Source organism: Trichomycterus rosablanca, chromosome 13 (assembly GCF_030014385.1).
Source record: "Trichomycterus rosablanca isolate fTriRos1 chromosome 13, fTriRos1.hap1, whole genome shotgun sequence".
Lineage (NCBI taxonomy): Eukaryota > Metazoa > Chordata > Actinopteri > Siluriformes > Trichomycteridae > Trichomycterus > Trichomycterus rosablanca.
Window position 1 is genome coordinate 11,528,035 of NC_086000.1, and position 16,376 is coordinate 11,544,410.

A 16,376-nucleotide genomic window follows, 5' to 3' on the forward strand; every position below is an offset into this window, starting at 1 on the left:
GAGCTGGCACATCTAGAGGCAACCTGTTGGCGAGCGAAAATCAAAGCAAACATCGTGTAGTATGAACTAGGCATAAGTGATTTGTAAACATCTGCCAACAAGAGTGACTTGGTTTAACTCTAAGCCTACATACGTACATTGAGGAAATTGCATTAAGTAGTAATCAGAAGGATATGGAAGCATCTACTCGCAGTCTACACAAATGGCTATATCTAAAGGTTCTGTCCCAGTATCCTTGTAATGAAAGATCTGAAACAAGTCTAGAAAATCAATTTCACACCCGTTTGCAGTGCAGCATTTGACTCCAATTAGTCCTGTAATGGTTTGCTGTGAGTAGACCCAAGATCAGTATTAAAAATCCAATAGCCAAAAATCTGATCTAGTTAACTGAAGATGAAGGAAATTCATCTTCAAGGTATGTCAAAAAGTCCAGATGAAATTGAAATGAACTATGTGCCCCCTACGTACAAGACAATGTGAAAGTGGTGTCAGCTGAGCAGTGTGATTTGCATTAGTGTCGCTCACAAGGAGCCTTGTTGTCTTCTTTTGTCTCTTGCTATAAAACCTTCTTCCAAAACAAGCAACCAAGATAAAAAAATAAAAATAAAGACAACCATGGAACCTTATAATGTTTTTCCCAGTAAATAAGAAATAATATTTATCTACACAAACATTGCCAGTGCAGTGAGATGAACTGTAGAATGCACTGACCTTTAACATAATGACATTTACCGTCATAGCAAACCATCTTTTTCTAAAGTTGCTTCATTAAATTTACGTCCTGTTCAAGCTGCTCTGGTCTGCTGCTAGTTCTGTTTTTATGAAGTGGAAATGTCTCAGCCGTGAAGCAGGATGTCGTTTGAGCTTACAGAGTGGAAATGAAGCACATAGAATTCTCTGGAGTGATGACTCACGCTTCACCGTCTGCTAGTCTGATAAGTGAATGTGTATCAGATGTAATCAAAGAAGCAACACAAAATCTAAAGTAACATTAAGCAATGAATCAGAATCTGCTGTCCACAGACAAGCGAGACTTACACTGATCAGCCATAACATTAAAACCACCTCCCTGTTTCTACACTCACTGTCCATTTTATCAGCTCCGCTTATTATATAGGAGCACTTTGTAGTTCTACAATTACTGACTGCAGTCCATCTATTTCTCTACATATCTTTTTAACCTGCTTTCACTCTGTTCTTTAATGGTCAGGACCCCCACAGAACCACCACAGAGCAGGTATTATTTAGGTTGTGGATCATTCTCAGCACTGCAGTGACAATGACATGGTGGTGGTGTGTTAGTGTGTGTTGTGTTGATATAAGTAGATCACACACAGCAGCGTTGCTGGAGTTTTTAAATATTGTGTCCACTCTATTAGACACTCCTACCTAGTTGGTCCACCTTGTAGATGTAAAGTCAGAGACGATCGCTCATCTTTTGTTGCTGTTTGAGTTGGTCATCTTCTAGACTTTCATCATTGGTCACAGGATGCTGCCCACGGGGTGCTGTTGGCTGGATATTTTTGGTTGGTGGACTATTCTCAGTCCAGCAGGGACAGTGAGGTGTTTAAAAACTCCAGCAGCGCTGCTGTGTCTGATCCACTACTACCAGCACAACACACACTAACACACCACCACCATGTCAGTGTCACTGCAGTGCTGAGAATGACCCACCACCCAAATAATACCTGCTTTGTGGTGGTCCTGTGGGAGTCCTGACCATTGAAGAACAACATGAAAGGGGGCTAACGAAGCATGCAGAGAAACAGATGGACTACAGTCAATAATTGTAGAACTACAAAGTGCTTCTATATGGTAAGTGAAGCTGATAAAATGGACAGTGAGTGTAGAAACAAGGAGGTGGTTTTAATGTTATGACTGATTTGGTGTATATCGACATGGGCCTAAAGGCTGCCATGCATAAAAGAAAGCTCCCACTTTAGTGGGGCAGTGGTAGCTCAATAGTTAAAATACTGGACTAGTACTCAGAAGGTTAACAATGTGCACGTCTTTGCTTAAACTGGATCATAGAGGTGCTCATTTTTATTATTTTGATATTTTTGTAGCTGTGCTTTGGAGCATTTAGTCACTATTCTGTAAAGTTTTTGTCTACTCCTGTCAGTAACCTTACTCCGATCAGCCATAACATTAAAACCACCTCCTTGTTTCTACACTCACTGTCTATTTTATCAGCTCCACTTGCCATATAGGAGCACTTTGTAGTTCTACAATTACTGACTGTAGTCCATCAGTTTCTCTACATACTTTTTTAGCCTGCTTTTACCCTGTTCTTCAATGGTCAGAACCACTACAGGACCACCACAGAGCAGGCATTATTTAGGTGGTGGATCATTCTCAGCACTGCAGTAACGATGACATGGTGGTGGTGTGTTAGTGTGTGTTGTGCTGGTATGAGTGGATAAGACACAGCAATGCTGATGGAGTTTTTAAACACCTCACTGTCACCGCTGGACTAAGAATAGTCCACCAACCAAAAATATATCCAGCCAACAGCACCCCGTAGGCAGCATCCTGTGACCACTGATGAAGGTCTAGAAGATGACCAGCTCAAACAGCAGCAATAGATGAGCGATCGTCTCTGACACTACATCTACAAGGTGGACCAACTAAGAAGAAGTGTCTAACAGAGTGGACAGTAAGTGGACACAGTATTTAAAAACTCCACCAGCGCTGCTGTGTCTAATCCACTCATACCAGCAGAACACACACTAACACACCACCACCATGTCAGTGTCACTGCAGTGCTGAAAATGATCCACCAGCTAAATAATACCTGCTCTGTGGGGGTCCTGGGAGAGTCCTGACCATTGAAGAACAGCATGAAAGGGGGCTAACAAAGCATGCAGAGAAACAGATGGACTACAGTCAGTAATTGTAGAACTACAAAGTGCTTCCTAACTGGTGCCATTGTTGCACATGTAATAAAAAATTCATTACATTTTAAGATTTGAACCATATAAAATGTAACTTTTTGTGACCAAAAGGTCAGGTATATCATTACATATGCAGCTGCAGAGGCAAGTTATGTCAATTAATTAATAGTTCAAGAGCTGACATCTAGAACTTGTGAGTTTAAATCTTAGTTCTGCTACCAGAACAAAGACAATAATTGGTTCATCTGTCGGGTTGAATGCCAGAAGGGATTCCTCATAACTGCTGGCTGATCAATAGTGCCTGCACAGAGGCTGGGGATAATGAAGATCAGTGCATAAAACTAAGCCCCATATGAACACGTCTCTCTCACTCACTCACATATTGTCTTAACCGCTTAACCAATTAGGGTCGTGTGTGTGTGTGTTTTGGTTGCTGGAGCCTATTGCAGCTTGTAACTGGGCGCAAGACACACAGTAACACCCTGGACGGGGCGCCAGTCCATCGCAGGCACACACACACTTACAAACACCCACTCACCTATAGGGCAATTCAGTGTCTCCAATTAACCTGACAGCATGTCTTTGGACTGTGGGAGGAAACCGGAGCTCCTGGAGGAAACCCATGCAGACACGGGGAGAACATGCAAACTCCACACAGAAAGGACCTGGACCGTCCCACCTGGGCATCGAACCCAGGACCTTCTTGCTGTGAGGTGACAGTGCTGCCCACCGAGCCACCATGCCACCCCTGAACACGTCTCGTGCAGCTAAAAAGAAGCAGTGTTGGAGTGTCTCCTCAGTCAGGAGTGGAAGTCAGCAGCAGTAGATAGGAAGCGAAATGCAGTGGGGTAATTGGATATGACTAGATTGGAAGAAAAAAATAGGGGAAAATAGAAAAAAGAGACATGTATAAGCTAGAACAGAGCATTGCCAACTGACACCTTAATATCTAAAAGTTCAAAACAACAAGAGGCCAAAAATAGGTGCCCAACTGCCTGAAATATGGGAAAAACAAAAAATGTCAATAGTCATATTATTTTCACTGTATTTAACTTATTTTCCACTAATGTATATTCAGTAATAATGTAGTTGTATGTTTGGTTTATAGCATTTTGTTACAGTATTAAAATGGATCATAATCATGTGAACAAAACCAGCATTACAAATATGTGCTTGTGGAACACATGGGTTAACATGGATTAAACATGCTGCCAAAAATAGCTTCAGACAAACTAAAAAAAACAACCCATTTGTCTGTGATGGCTGAGGGCATTTTCTAAATTTGTTTTTGCATAGGAAATGGTTTAGCCTAGAGGTGCACAACTCTGGTCCTGAAGGGGTCATTTTACTGCACACACCCAATATAACTCATCAGTTAATTGCTGTTAAATACGTGTAAAAAGCAGTTTAAAAAAAGCGCTGTGTTGAACTCTTTTGCACCCCAGATTTATCCACTACCTTTGATGGCGGCTTAGTCAAGAGTTTGCAGCGTTTGTTTCCCAGGGAGCTTGAGACTGAAAAAGCAGCGGGATGAAGAAAGCATGCCCACCGTGCCTCTCCAATGGTCCAATTTCGGTATTAGCATAATGAAAAGTAGAAAATGTTCTACTTAGACGTTTATCAATGCAACGTGTCTGCTCCAAGGTGTTGCTCATCTTCTGCTTCACTTTTGCACCGCTTTCTTTTAGCAGAACTTTAGAGGACCTGACTCTGATACAGCAACTGGGGCCTGTTCTGATGTCTTAGCAGTTACCATTTAATTCTTTTCAATGGCTAAGGACCGATCTAAGATCAGTGTTATTATACAAACAGATAATAAAGACCTTAAAGAAAGTGTGGACGCTTCCTGACATGAGCACTGCATGATTCGCTTAACCAAGAAACGTAAGATGATATTCTTATAAAAATCTTATGCTTTCAATGAAAATTACAAATGGTATTTTCTTCTTGCTTATGTGAAATTAGATGAATCCATGATGCAGGTAAATATATATATATATATATATATATATATATATATATATATATACTAGGGTTCTAAGTAAGTTTCCACACTTTTTAAAAACTCTATTTCAGGGGTGTCAAACTCATTTTCACTGAGGGCAACACCTGCATTATGGTGGCCCTTAAAGGACCAATTGTAATGTATCCTGCTGTGATTGCAGTCTGCTGTTTAAGTCTTGGACAATTTGTTCTTTTTCTTGGAGGCTAAATTCTGTTTGGTGTCAAAATGGCAAATTTATACTGTATATTTATAATGTATATCTACATTTATATTGTACTCCTTTACCACAGACACGGCCTCATAACACAAGAGACGTATAGGTTTTTCTTCTTGAAGCACAAACTTGTAATCACTTTCATTAAATTACCTCCTTCTGCTCCAATTTTCTCCTCTTGTACATTTTGGGATTATTTGTCAATATTTCTCAACATCACTTGTTGGAAAAACAGTCAAGCCTCAGTTAAACGCTGGTGTTGAAACACTGCCATCTAGTGGCGGGATGTGGTCACTTTGCGGGTCACAAAATCGGCATGCATATTGTGGGAGATGCAGTTTATCTATGATTTTAGTGTATTTTAAGACAATCATACGTCTTTTAAGCTCTCACGGGCCACATAAAATGACGTGGCCACTGGATTTGGCCTGCAGGCCTTGGGTTTGATACATGTGCTCTATTTATTAAGAATTTCAAAAACAAATGACATCTCTTTTCTACATAGTCACCTTCCGATGCATTTTTCCCAGCGTTGTACCATCTCTTAATGCATCAGCAAAAATTTTTTTGGTTGAGTGTGTAGCCACTGATGCACTGCTGCTTTCATATCATCATCACATGAAATCTTCTTCCCCTTAATGCTTCTTTGAACGGTCCAAAAAAGATGGAAATCAGATGCTGCTAAATCCAGACTATAAGCTCTCTCAGTCTCTTAGACATTGGGCTCAGTGAGGCCCCCTAGTGGGCCGCGGCCTCCAGGTTAAGAACCACTGCAGTAAACAACCAATCAAGATGGCGCCGTTGTTTGGCGACGTCTCAGGTGTGCTACCTGTTGCTATGTTTTTATTACTGTTTGTGTCTCTGTTCAGTCAAGTGCATGCTGTGTCTATTACCTATGACCGTGGGACGTTATTTAGTATTCGTACTCGGATGCTCGAGGGCTTTTTTAGAGAGAAAGGTGCGGGATATCCCTTTCCCCTACCTCTACTGCTTCTACCGGCGGCTTTGGAGGTGTGTCGCTCCCAATACTGGACAATACATTCAACTGGACGTAAACAGCGGCGGAGGAAACGAGGAAAAAGAGGTGGCCTCCTGGTCCGGCTGCGGGACCCGTACAATCGCCGTTCAGATCGGTCTTATGAATTTAATAACTGGCGGCTTTCTGATGGCACAGACATACGCCTCGGATATTTCCCACGGCTACGCTCAATGGAGGAGCGCTACGTTTGGTTGCAGCCGGTGTTTCCAGGACAACATCCTCGTGTGCATTCCAGGAAACCTGGAGTCTACGTGCAATTCCCTGCCTATCACCCTTGGATACGAGTAATGTCTCAAATTCTAAGCTGGCACTGTTTAACGTCAGATCACTATCTGATAAGGCATTTGTTATGCGTGACTTTATATCTTCTCATGGCATGGATTTTTTGTTTTTAGTAGAGACCTGGCTTAAACCTAGTGAGAACTGGCACCTAAATGAACTGTGTCCCCCGAATTATTCTTGTTTAAATTCCGCGAGGACGTCAGGACGGGGTGGCGGCCTGGCGGTCATTTATAAAGACTCATTTACATGTTTGAGTGTATCTGTAGGAGTTTTTACAACTTTTGAAATGTTGTCTTTGAAAGTGCTAGGAAATATTCCAGTATTTTGTGCTGTGATTTACCGCCCCCCCTCCAAGTCTCAAAGCGGTTTCATGTCAGAATTATGGAGTTTTTGGAATATGATAAAGTATTGTTGCTTGGTGATTTTAATATGCATATTGATGATGCCTCTGATGGAACTGCCGTAGAATTTTTGAACACTATGGAATCTTTTAATTTTGTTCAGCATGTGGTTGGCCCAACTCACAATAGGGGTCACACACTGGATTTGGTGTTTACTTTAGGCTTGGGTCTCCACTCTGTATCTGTGACAGATCTATTTGTGTCTGACCATAAGTGTATCACTTTTAATATGCCCTTATTTATTAATATGTCTGCTTCTAAACGCTATGTGCACTCACGAATATTTAACAATGAGTCAATATCAGTTTTTAAATGAGTTTACAGGACTTAGTGAACAAGTGTTCATTTGTACTGATGTTAATGCTCTGGCTAGCTCTTTTAACAATGTATGTTTAAGTATTTTAGACAAGGTTGCTCCAGTTAGTCTGAGGATAAAACCTCTTGTTAACTCTACCCCATGGATAAATGATGATATCAGGCACTTAAAAAGGATATGCAGGAGGGTAGAGCGGAATGGAAAAAGTCACAGCTTCAAGTTCACTATTTATTTCTGAAGGACTTATGGTCTATCTTTAGAACCAAATATTTTAAGGAGTTAATAACTGCAAATAAACACAACCCAAGGATTTTGTTTTCTAGGATATATAGTCTAGTAAATGGGGTAGCGGGGAACACAACCATTTCTGAGATTGACCCTGAATTGTTTTAAAAGTTTTTTGTTGAAAAAATCATAGATCTTAAAAGTAATATAATAATACCTCCCTCTACAGATTATGAAGTTGTTCCTCCGAGTGGAAGGGTTGAAATTTTAAATCAGTTTTCTCCCATTTCTTTAGAGGACTTAGAAGAAGTTGTGCACTGTTTGCATCCCTCAACCTCTCCTGATGACATTCTCCCAGCTTCATTTGTGAAGAAAGTTTTTTATTTTGTTGGCAGTAATCTTCAATCAATAGTGAATTTATCACTTAGTTCAGGCTGTGTGCCAGATTGTTTAAAATTGGCGACGGTGGAGCCTATACTCAAAAAACCTGGTCTTGACTCAACAAATTGTGAGAATTACAGACCAATCTCAAAGTTACCTTTCTTTTCGAAAATTCTGGAGAAAGTGGTGGCAAACCAGCTGTTAGTAGTACTAGAAAAAAACAGTATATTTGAGAAATTTCAATCAGGTTTTAGGCAGAAACATAGCACAGAGACAGCACTTGTGAGAATTTTAAATGATCTTCTAATAAATGCTGATGCTGGTGAGGTGTCTGTTTTGGTTCTGTTGGATATTAGTGCAGCCTTTGAAACGGTTGATCATACTATCTTAATGAAGAGGCTGCATCAGTGGGTGGGAATATCAGGATCTGCATTAGATTGGTTTGTCTCATACTTATCCAATAGAACATTTAGGGTATCTAGTGGAGATAGGTTGTCTTCATGTGCTGATCTTCTGTGTGGGGTTCCACAGGGATCTATCCTTGGCCCCATTTTATTTTCTTTATATATGCTCCCTTTGGGAAACTTGATACGTCGTTTTAATATTTCATACCACTTTTATGCTGATGATACACAACTTTATCTTTCTGTAAAGAGAAATGACTTCAGTAGATTAAAGAGTCTAACTGAATGTATTCATGCAATAAAGGATTGGATGAGCTGTAATTTCCTTAAATTGAATGAGGGAAAAACTGAAGTATTGGTTCTGGGCCCCCAATATGTTGCCGACAACTTAAGGAAGGGACTTGGGTTATTGGCTATACAGTCAAATCCTTATCCCAGAAATCTCGGTGTTATTTTTGACTCTGAGCTGAATTTCTCAGGGCATATAACCAAGCTGGTACAGGCTTGTTATTTTCAATTGAGAAATATTGCTAAAGTCAAAAAAATGCTCTCCTTCCAAGATACAGAGCAGATTATTCATGCTTTTGTATCGTCACGCCTTGATTACTGTAATGCTCTGTTCACTTGTTTGAGTCAAGGGGAAATGGCACGGCTGCAATTGGTCCAAAATGCAGCTGCCCGAGTACTCACTAGGACTAAAAGACGGGAGCATATTACTCCCATATTGGCATCGTTGCATTGGTTGCCTGTTGCTTTTAGAGTTCAGTTTAAAATTTTGGTTTTAACATTCCAGGCGGTGCATGGTGATGGACCAGAATATATTTCTGATCTCTTAATTCCGTATGCCGGCGCCAGGGCTCTGAGGTCCTCCAGTCAGGGGCTTTTAGTTGTCCCTAGGACAAAGCGGAAACGGAAGGGGGACTGTGCGTTTTACGCATTTGCTCCTAAGTTGTGGAATACCCTGCCCTTGGATATTAGACTTGCTGGGTCAAAGGAGATTTTTAAAAAAAGGCTTAAGACATATCTTTATACCCTAGCCTTTGAGAATGGACTTTAAATGATGTTTCCTGTCTTATGGTTTATTAGAGGAAGCTGCACTGTTTGGATAATTTATGTCTGTTTTTAGTTCACCCATGGATGTATTTGGGTTGTTTTTCTTGTTTTATATGTATTTTATGTGTTTTATTTCTTTTTAATTAGATCATATCTTATTGATCTTATTGATTGTGAAGCACTTTGTAGCATTGTCTTAAAAAAGTGCTATATAAATAAAGGTTTACTTACTTACTTACAACCAGGTGTTGGGTCAAGCTGAAAACTGAACTCATCAGAGAAGCTGATGTTACTCCAGTGCTCACAGACCATTGCTTATGGTTAGGGCCCTATTCAATTCATGGGAAAACGTGCTTAATTTCATAGACCTCGTTGTTCAAAAATCACATTTCCTGGCAGTCATTAAATTACACTCATGAATTGAATAATAGAATAAATTTCAAGCTACAATACATTTAAATAATTTCAAGCTACAATAAAATACAACACTCATTTCACGGCCCATGATGCAATCTTTGAGGCCGTAAATAAGGTAGGGCCTTACTTATGATCTTTTGCAAACCTCAGCCTGACTTCTCTTTGCTTCTCACTGATAGGCTTTAACCCTGCCCCTAGAAGTCTATATAATAACTAATTTAGAAAGAATACATTCCCAGTAAGTATTATTTACCAAATTTTATTTTACTGTCTGTGCTTTTTATCATCACGTAGGTTTTTAAAATCTGAATCTAGTGCTTTCTATGTGCCTCGGACAGTTTCTCATTATCTTGCACTTCCTTCCTCTGTCCCCACTATGCTCTGAAGCCTGCGGGCGCGAATTGGAGGCAGCTGCTGGTAAGTGCTAAAGCCCAATTCACTGTGCTGCTGGGGCAGGCGGAAAAGCAGCATGTGGCTCCTCAGCACCTAGATGGGCATAGAACACAGCATCAGCGAAACATAGAGAGATACACGAGCACAGACTTGAAGTGGGAAATCCCAGCAGGACTGTACCTCATCTGTTAGGTAGTGAGTCTTTCTCAGCATGCTCCGCCGAGCAGCCTCTACCTCCTACAGAAAGAGAACACAAGAAAAGGGTGGAGACAGCAATCAGCTGGTTATATCTTGCATTAAATATGTAATACTTTTTCATGATTCTTATTTATAATCTTGTTTAAAGACGACTCAATTCCCAGTGAAGAACATTAAATCATTTCTGACTTTATAACCTTCCTACAAGTGATTTCTTAATTGAGACATTTTGTTGGTGGGTGTTTAAAATCTGTCATTCACATCTGGACTTGCTTTGTAAGCTTTCATTCATAACAAACTGTACAAGGTCACATAAAGATGAGCACTTCATCACCTAAATTAAATCATTTTACATTTGGCCATATAGTGCGTTTCTTACCAAGCTAACTCAACCTGCATAATGTAGGGAAAGAAAGCTATTCATGTTGCTGCAATGTCAATGGATGCTTGTTGTTATGGATTATGCATTACTTTGAGTAAAAGCCTCTGTCATATGAATAAAAAGAGAGAGCATGGCCCAATTCCAACAGAAAAAAAATATATATTTTTTTTTTACTTATTGCGTTATGCTTCCTCTCTTCTGGTGCTGACCTCTGCCACGATTGAGGAGAGCAAACTGACACGCCCCCTCTGACACATGCGCAGTAGCCGACTGCATCTTTTCACCTGCACGAGGCGAGTTCATATGTGGATCATATGTGGAGTGTGCACGGAGAGCCACATCCTGATCGCATTATTCCTCTACTCTGTGCAGACACCATCAATCAGCCAGCAGAGATCGTAATTGCATCAGTTATGAGGTTCCTATCTGGCTCCCTCCCTGGTTGAACAACAGCCAAACGTTGTTCATATAGCAGCCCAGCCCAACCGGATGGCAGAGCTAAGAATCCCAGCTCTGGTGTGCTAGCGTATTTTATTTGGCATATTATGTATTATTTGCAGGATATTCTGCTAGCACACCAGCACCGAGATTCTGAACTCCTTGGTTCGAAACTCGGCGTAGCCACTGGTCGGCTGGGTGCCATCTGGCGGGCATAATTGGCAGTGCTTGCAGCAGACACTAACTGGCCACTGTATCTGCAGGGTGGGGACCAGACTGTGTGGGTGGGATTTTCATACGCTGTGTTAGGAAGAGATGCCTGTGCAGAATGCAGGGGCGAAAAGAGGAGGGCTGTGCACGTGTCGGAAGAGGAGTGTACAGCGACGTGCTCTCCTCGGATGCAATCGAGTATCCCTCAGCAGCGGAAGACAAATTGAGTGCACTTAACCGGGAGGAAAATGGAGAGAAAATGCATTAAGAAAAATCTTGTGTTTTTTTCAGAGAGCTTGTTTTTAAATCGGTTAGCTTAAATTTACCTATAATCAAGTTATTTGATTTTTAAATGAACATTTTTTCCAAAATACAGTACATTGCACCAGCATGAAACTGAATAAAACTAAATTTTATGACCACAAGTGTGTGGACAACCTGGCTAATGTCTAAATTCAGCTGTTTCAGTCACACTCATTGCTAAAAGCTGTATAAAATTAATTATCTACATAATTTCCTGTTCCATCATGACAGTACTCCGGTGGACAAAGCAAAGATTATAAACACGAGGTAGACTTGCCTGGGAGTTTTCCAAACTCAGTTACCCGAGTAGTGTTTTCGGCTACTTTCGACTTCGACATCTTAGACATGTTAACTAACTAATTGGTAACTGAATTGCTGTAGGATTGCTAGGGCCGCCTCACAGACAAATTAATCAGTAAACGTAAGGCACTTGAATGCTACGTGAATGAAACTTTAAATCTCTAAACACACACCTTAAATTTGAATTTCACTTCAAATTGCATATTACACAGGGAACTAAGCTAAGTGTCAGTGTGCTTCAGCCACACTCATTGCTAACAGCTGTATAAAATTAATTATCAACATAATTTCCTGTTCCATCATGACAGTACTCCTCGGACAAAGAGAGGATTATAAACACAAGTAGGGCTCGGCGATATGGATCAAAAGTAATATCTCGATATTTTTTCGCTGAACCACGATATACGATATATATCTCGATATTTTTTCATCCCATAAGGTAATAACAAAAAGACACTTCTGAGACAAAGCTACATGTTCCAAATTTTTACAGGCACTTTTATTAATATTTATGCTGGGGAAGCTTCACACAAAAACTATTTTTCCTAAAAAAAAAAAAAAAGAACTATTCTAAGAAAAAGTTTGTTGTTTTCTAACGTCTCTCACCTGTCGTGTAATGTGAATTACAAATATATTGTCTGGCCCTTTAAGAATGTTAAGTGCACTATAGGGCGCAGGGAGCGAGTGTGAAGGAAAGAGATCAGAATGTTCTTCTGTTGTTGTGCACTGAGGTTGTGTGAAATTAAAAGTAGCGTTCTCGTTACGTGAAAAACGAATGACCAAAGGTACACGGAGCTGGAACCTTTTGTCTGGACTTGTTTTCGGCATTCTCTACAGAATACATTATTCTGCTGCTCATCTGACACTTCTCCACCACTGAATCCGAACCATCTCCAAATAACTGAGCCATTATTATTCTTTTTACTAACCAGCTCCTCAACCGTCTCCATGCTATCATGGGAGTTTTACTTATGTGTTCTGAGGGCAGAAAGAATTGGCGGTGGGGAGGGGCGAGTTGTGTTCACTGAGGGAGAGAGGCGGGCAGGTGAACATGTGCAGAGACAAACTGGGAGAAGAGAAAGACGAACTGTCGGACCTAATTGGAACGCAACATCTATATCGATATAAGCGATATTGTCTTATCTTATATCGCGTATGAAAATATATCGATATTTTATAAAATCTCGATATATTGCCCAGCCCTAAACACAAGATATGACAAGTTTGGTGTAGAGGAACATCAGTAGTCTGCACAGAGCCCTATCATCGACCCAACTCAATCCCTCTGGGATAAATGGAAACAATGACTGTGAGCCAGGTCTTGTATAAGGTAACCTAATACAAAATCTTGATGAAAGCCTTACAAATGAAGCAGGATGTCTAACAAACTGATGGTCAGATGTCCACATATTTTTGTGTAATTATGATTTACACTGATGAGCCATAACATTAAAACCACCTCCTTGTTTCTACACTCACTGTCCATTTTATCAGCTCCACTTACCATATAGAAGCACTTTGAAGTTCTACATACAATTACTGACTGTAGTCCATCTGTTTCTCTGCATGCTTTGTTAGCCTGCTTTCATGCTGTTCTTTAATGGTCAAGAATCACCACAGAATAGGTATTATTTGGGTGGTGGATCATTCTCAGCACTGCAGTGACACTGACATGGTGGTGGTGTGTTAGTGTGTGTTGTGCTGGTATGAATAAATCAGACACAGCAGCACTGCTGGAGTTTTTAAATACCGTGTTCACTTACTGTCCACTCTATTAGACACTCCTACCTAGTTGGTCCACCTTGTAGATCATCTATTGCTTCTAGACCTTCATCAGTGGTCACAGGACGCTGCCCATAGGACGCTGTTGGCTGGATATATTTTTGATTGGTGGACTATTCTCATTCCAGCAGTGACAGTAAGGTGTATAAAAACTCCAGCAGCGCTGCTGTATTATCCACTCATACCAGCACAACACACACCAACACACCACCACCATGTCAGTATCACTGCAGTACTGAAATGACCAACCACCCAGGCATGGACTCCACTAGAACCCTGAAGGTGTGCTGTGGTATCTGGCACCAATGAGCCTTGGCCGCCCATGACCCTGTCGCCGGTTTACCACTGCAGACCGGGAACACCCCACAAGAGCTGCAGTTTTGGAGATGCTCTGACCCAATCGTCTAGCCATCACAATTTGGCCATTGTCAAACTCAAATTGTTACGCTTGCCCATTTTTCCTGTCTCTAACACAACAGTTTTAAGGATAAAATGTTCACTTGCTGCCTAATATATCCTACCCACTAAGAGGTGCCGTGATGATGAGATAATCAGTGTTATTCACTTCACCTGTCAGTGGTCATAATGTTATGCCTAGTCGGTGTATGTTGTCTATGTTCTGGATAAAAGCAATAAAGATTATTTTACATCTGATTTGTTTACGTTTTCCAGGGGTGCCAATATTTGTGAAGGGAACTGCATCTATAGGGACATTAGAACTTTCTTTCTCTTTGGGTTAGAATCAAAACCAGTTCATCAATATAGTCTCATACCTGCAGCACTTCATCTTGCGAAAAAATAAAGTTGTTGAGGTGGGCAACGGCTACAGCGTACAGCACAGGACACCAGTTTCTCCTCAGTGCTCCAGTTACCAGAGCACGGAAATAGAGCTGCAGTAGAGGCAGGTTGTTCTCAGGAGGGGAGGTGAAGTTCTCCAAAGCTATGGGCAGCTAAATAAGAAAAGAAAACACCATTATCCATCTTCAGAATAAACTCACTTTCCAGTTAACAGCATGTTCCAAAATAGGGAGTAGAATTATGAAAACTGAATATAACAGCATTGTGGCACATGTACATGTACCTTTCTATGTATGTGGGTGAGCACATGTGTGTGTGCACATCTGTGTGCACTCATGTGTGCACATGCACAGACAGGCACATCTGCACCTTTTGTACATTAATCTGCATATTTGCACTGTGGTTCACTTTATAATTCACTTTATAATTTATATTTTACAGCTGTTACTTACAATCTATACCAGCCTTACAATGTTAACCGAAATAATACCTCCATATGTACCCTCAGGTCCTGTTGTTGTAGTGTGTTGTCTGAGTGTTGTTGTGATTATACAGATACTTGTTTGTATAATGTGAATCTCTGTAGTGTGTACTATTACTTTAAACTTTTGATTAATGTAACTTGCTACTGAGGCCTTAAATTTCTTCGGGATTAATAAAGTATCCAAGTATCCATCCATCCATCCATCCATCCATCCATCCATCCATCCATCCAGAAAGAAAGAAAGAATTATTTAAATCCCATGTCATGCTTGTTGCATCTTAATTATTAAAATTTTATCATCATAACAAATATTACAAAATAAAAATAACAGACTGGGTAAGTTTCTAACTGGTTTGCGAGGAAAAGAAAAACATTACACTAGAAGAAACATGCTTTTGTGTCTCTAACCACCTGTTGCTGTTGATTTTTTCAGGTAATGAAATAATTTGTAGTCAATTACCCAACACAACGAATTAAAAACCTCATATTTAAAATAAATCCTTGGGTGTATAAACAATTCCCTTTTTACACACTAGGAAACAAAGGTATTCTGCATTGAAAAACATGGCTAATTACCTTCACAGACTGTCTGCAGCTATTTCCAGATTCAATTAAATATTTTCATGTATTTTCTACATGACCTGTAACATAGTTTATGTTTTTTTGTCTTTTTCTCCAATTTCCCCCCCTAATCTTGACATATCTAATTACTGATTGTGTTACGCTTCACTTCTACCGATACAACCCTCCAATGCTGACTGAGGGGCTTCGCAACTGACATACGCCCCTTCTGATACGTGTGCAGTACCGACTGCATCTTTTCACCTGCACGAGGCAAGTTCATATGCGGATCAGCCTTGTGCATGGAGAGCCACACCCTGATCAGCATTATTCCCCAACTCTGCGCAGGCACCATCAATCAGCCAGCAGAGGTCATAATTGCACCAGTTATGAGGAACCCTGGTCCGACTTGTCCCACCCTGTGAACAACAGCCAAACGTTGCTGTTGCCGGATGGCAGAGCTGAGGTTCGATATGATGTATTCATAATCCCATCTCTGGTGTGCTAGCGTATTTTACCGCTGCGCCACCTGAGCCGCAACTTTTTATGTTAGTAATGTCTATATGTGGCATTTGTTCGTTTTGCCGCTCTGTTGGTTCGCTTTCAAAGGTTCACCATGTTACAATGTTATCATAAAACGCTACTGGCAAAAATGTAGGCAAGAGACCAGCTGACTAGCTTGCACATTGCTTATTCTGTACATGAAACTTATTTCATTTCTTTATTATTTGACCCAAAATCTATTATAGAGGAATTTAAAGGACTGGAGAGAGTTGTGTACATTAGCCTCTTTTAATTTTAGAACTGTTTACTCAGTAATGCAGTGTATCTTAAAAGCTTATCACAGTTATCTTTGGTTTCTGCTTAAGTAACATCTATACTATGTCAGGATGGTC

General features: G+C 40.5%; 1 protein-coding gene across 3 annotated transcripts in view; it reads right to left on the reverse strand.

The window, feature by feature from the left end:
- Nucleotides 1-9,874: 9,874 nt before the first annotated feature.
- Nucleotides 9,875-16,376, reverse strand: part of rpap1 (RNA polymerase II associated protein 1) — a 47,877-nt gene continuing 41,375 nt past the window's right edge. For all 3 annotated transcript variants that reach the window (XM_063007766.1, XM_063007765.1, XM_063007767.1), the window contains 3 exons: nt 14,411-14,587; nt 10,205-10,261; nt 9,875-10,117 (listed from right to left, as the gene is read on the reverse strand). In XM_063007766.1, coding sequence (XP_062863836.1) covers nt 9,977-10,117; nt 10,205-10,261; nt 14,411-14,587 — 375 coding nt within the window. In that variant the 3' untranslated portion in view covers nt 9,875-9,976. The remainder of the gene's footprint in view (nt 10,118-10,204; nt 10,262-14,410; nt 14,588-16,376) is intronic.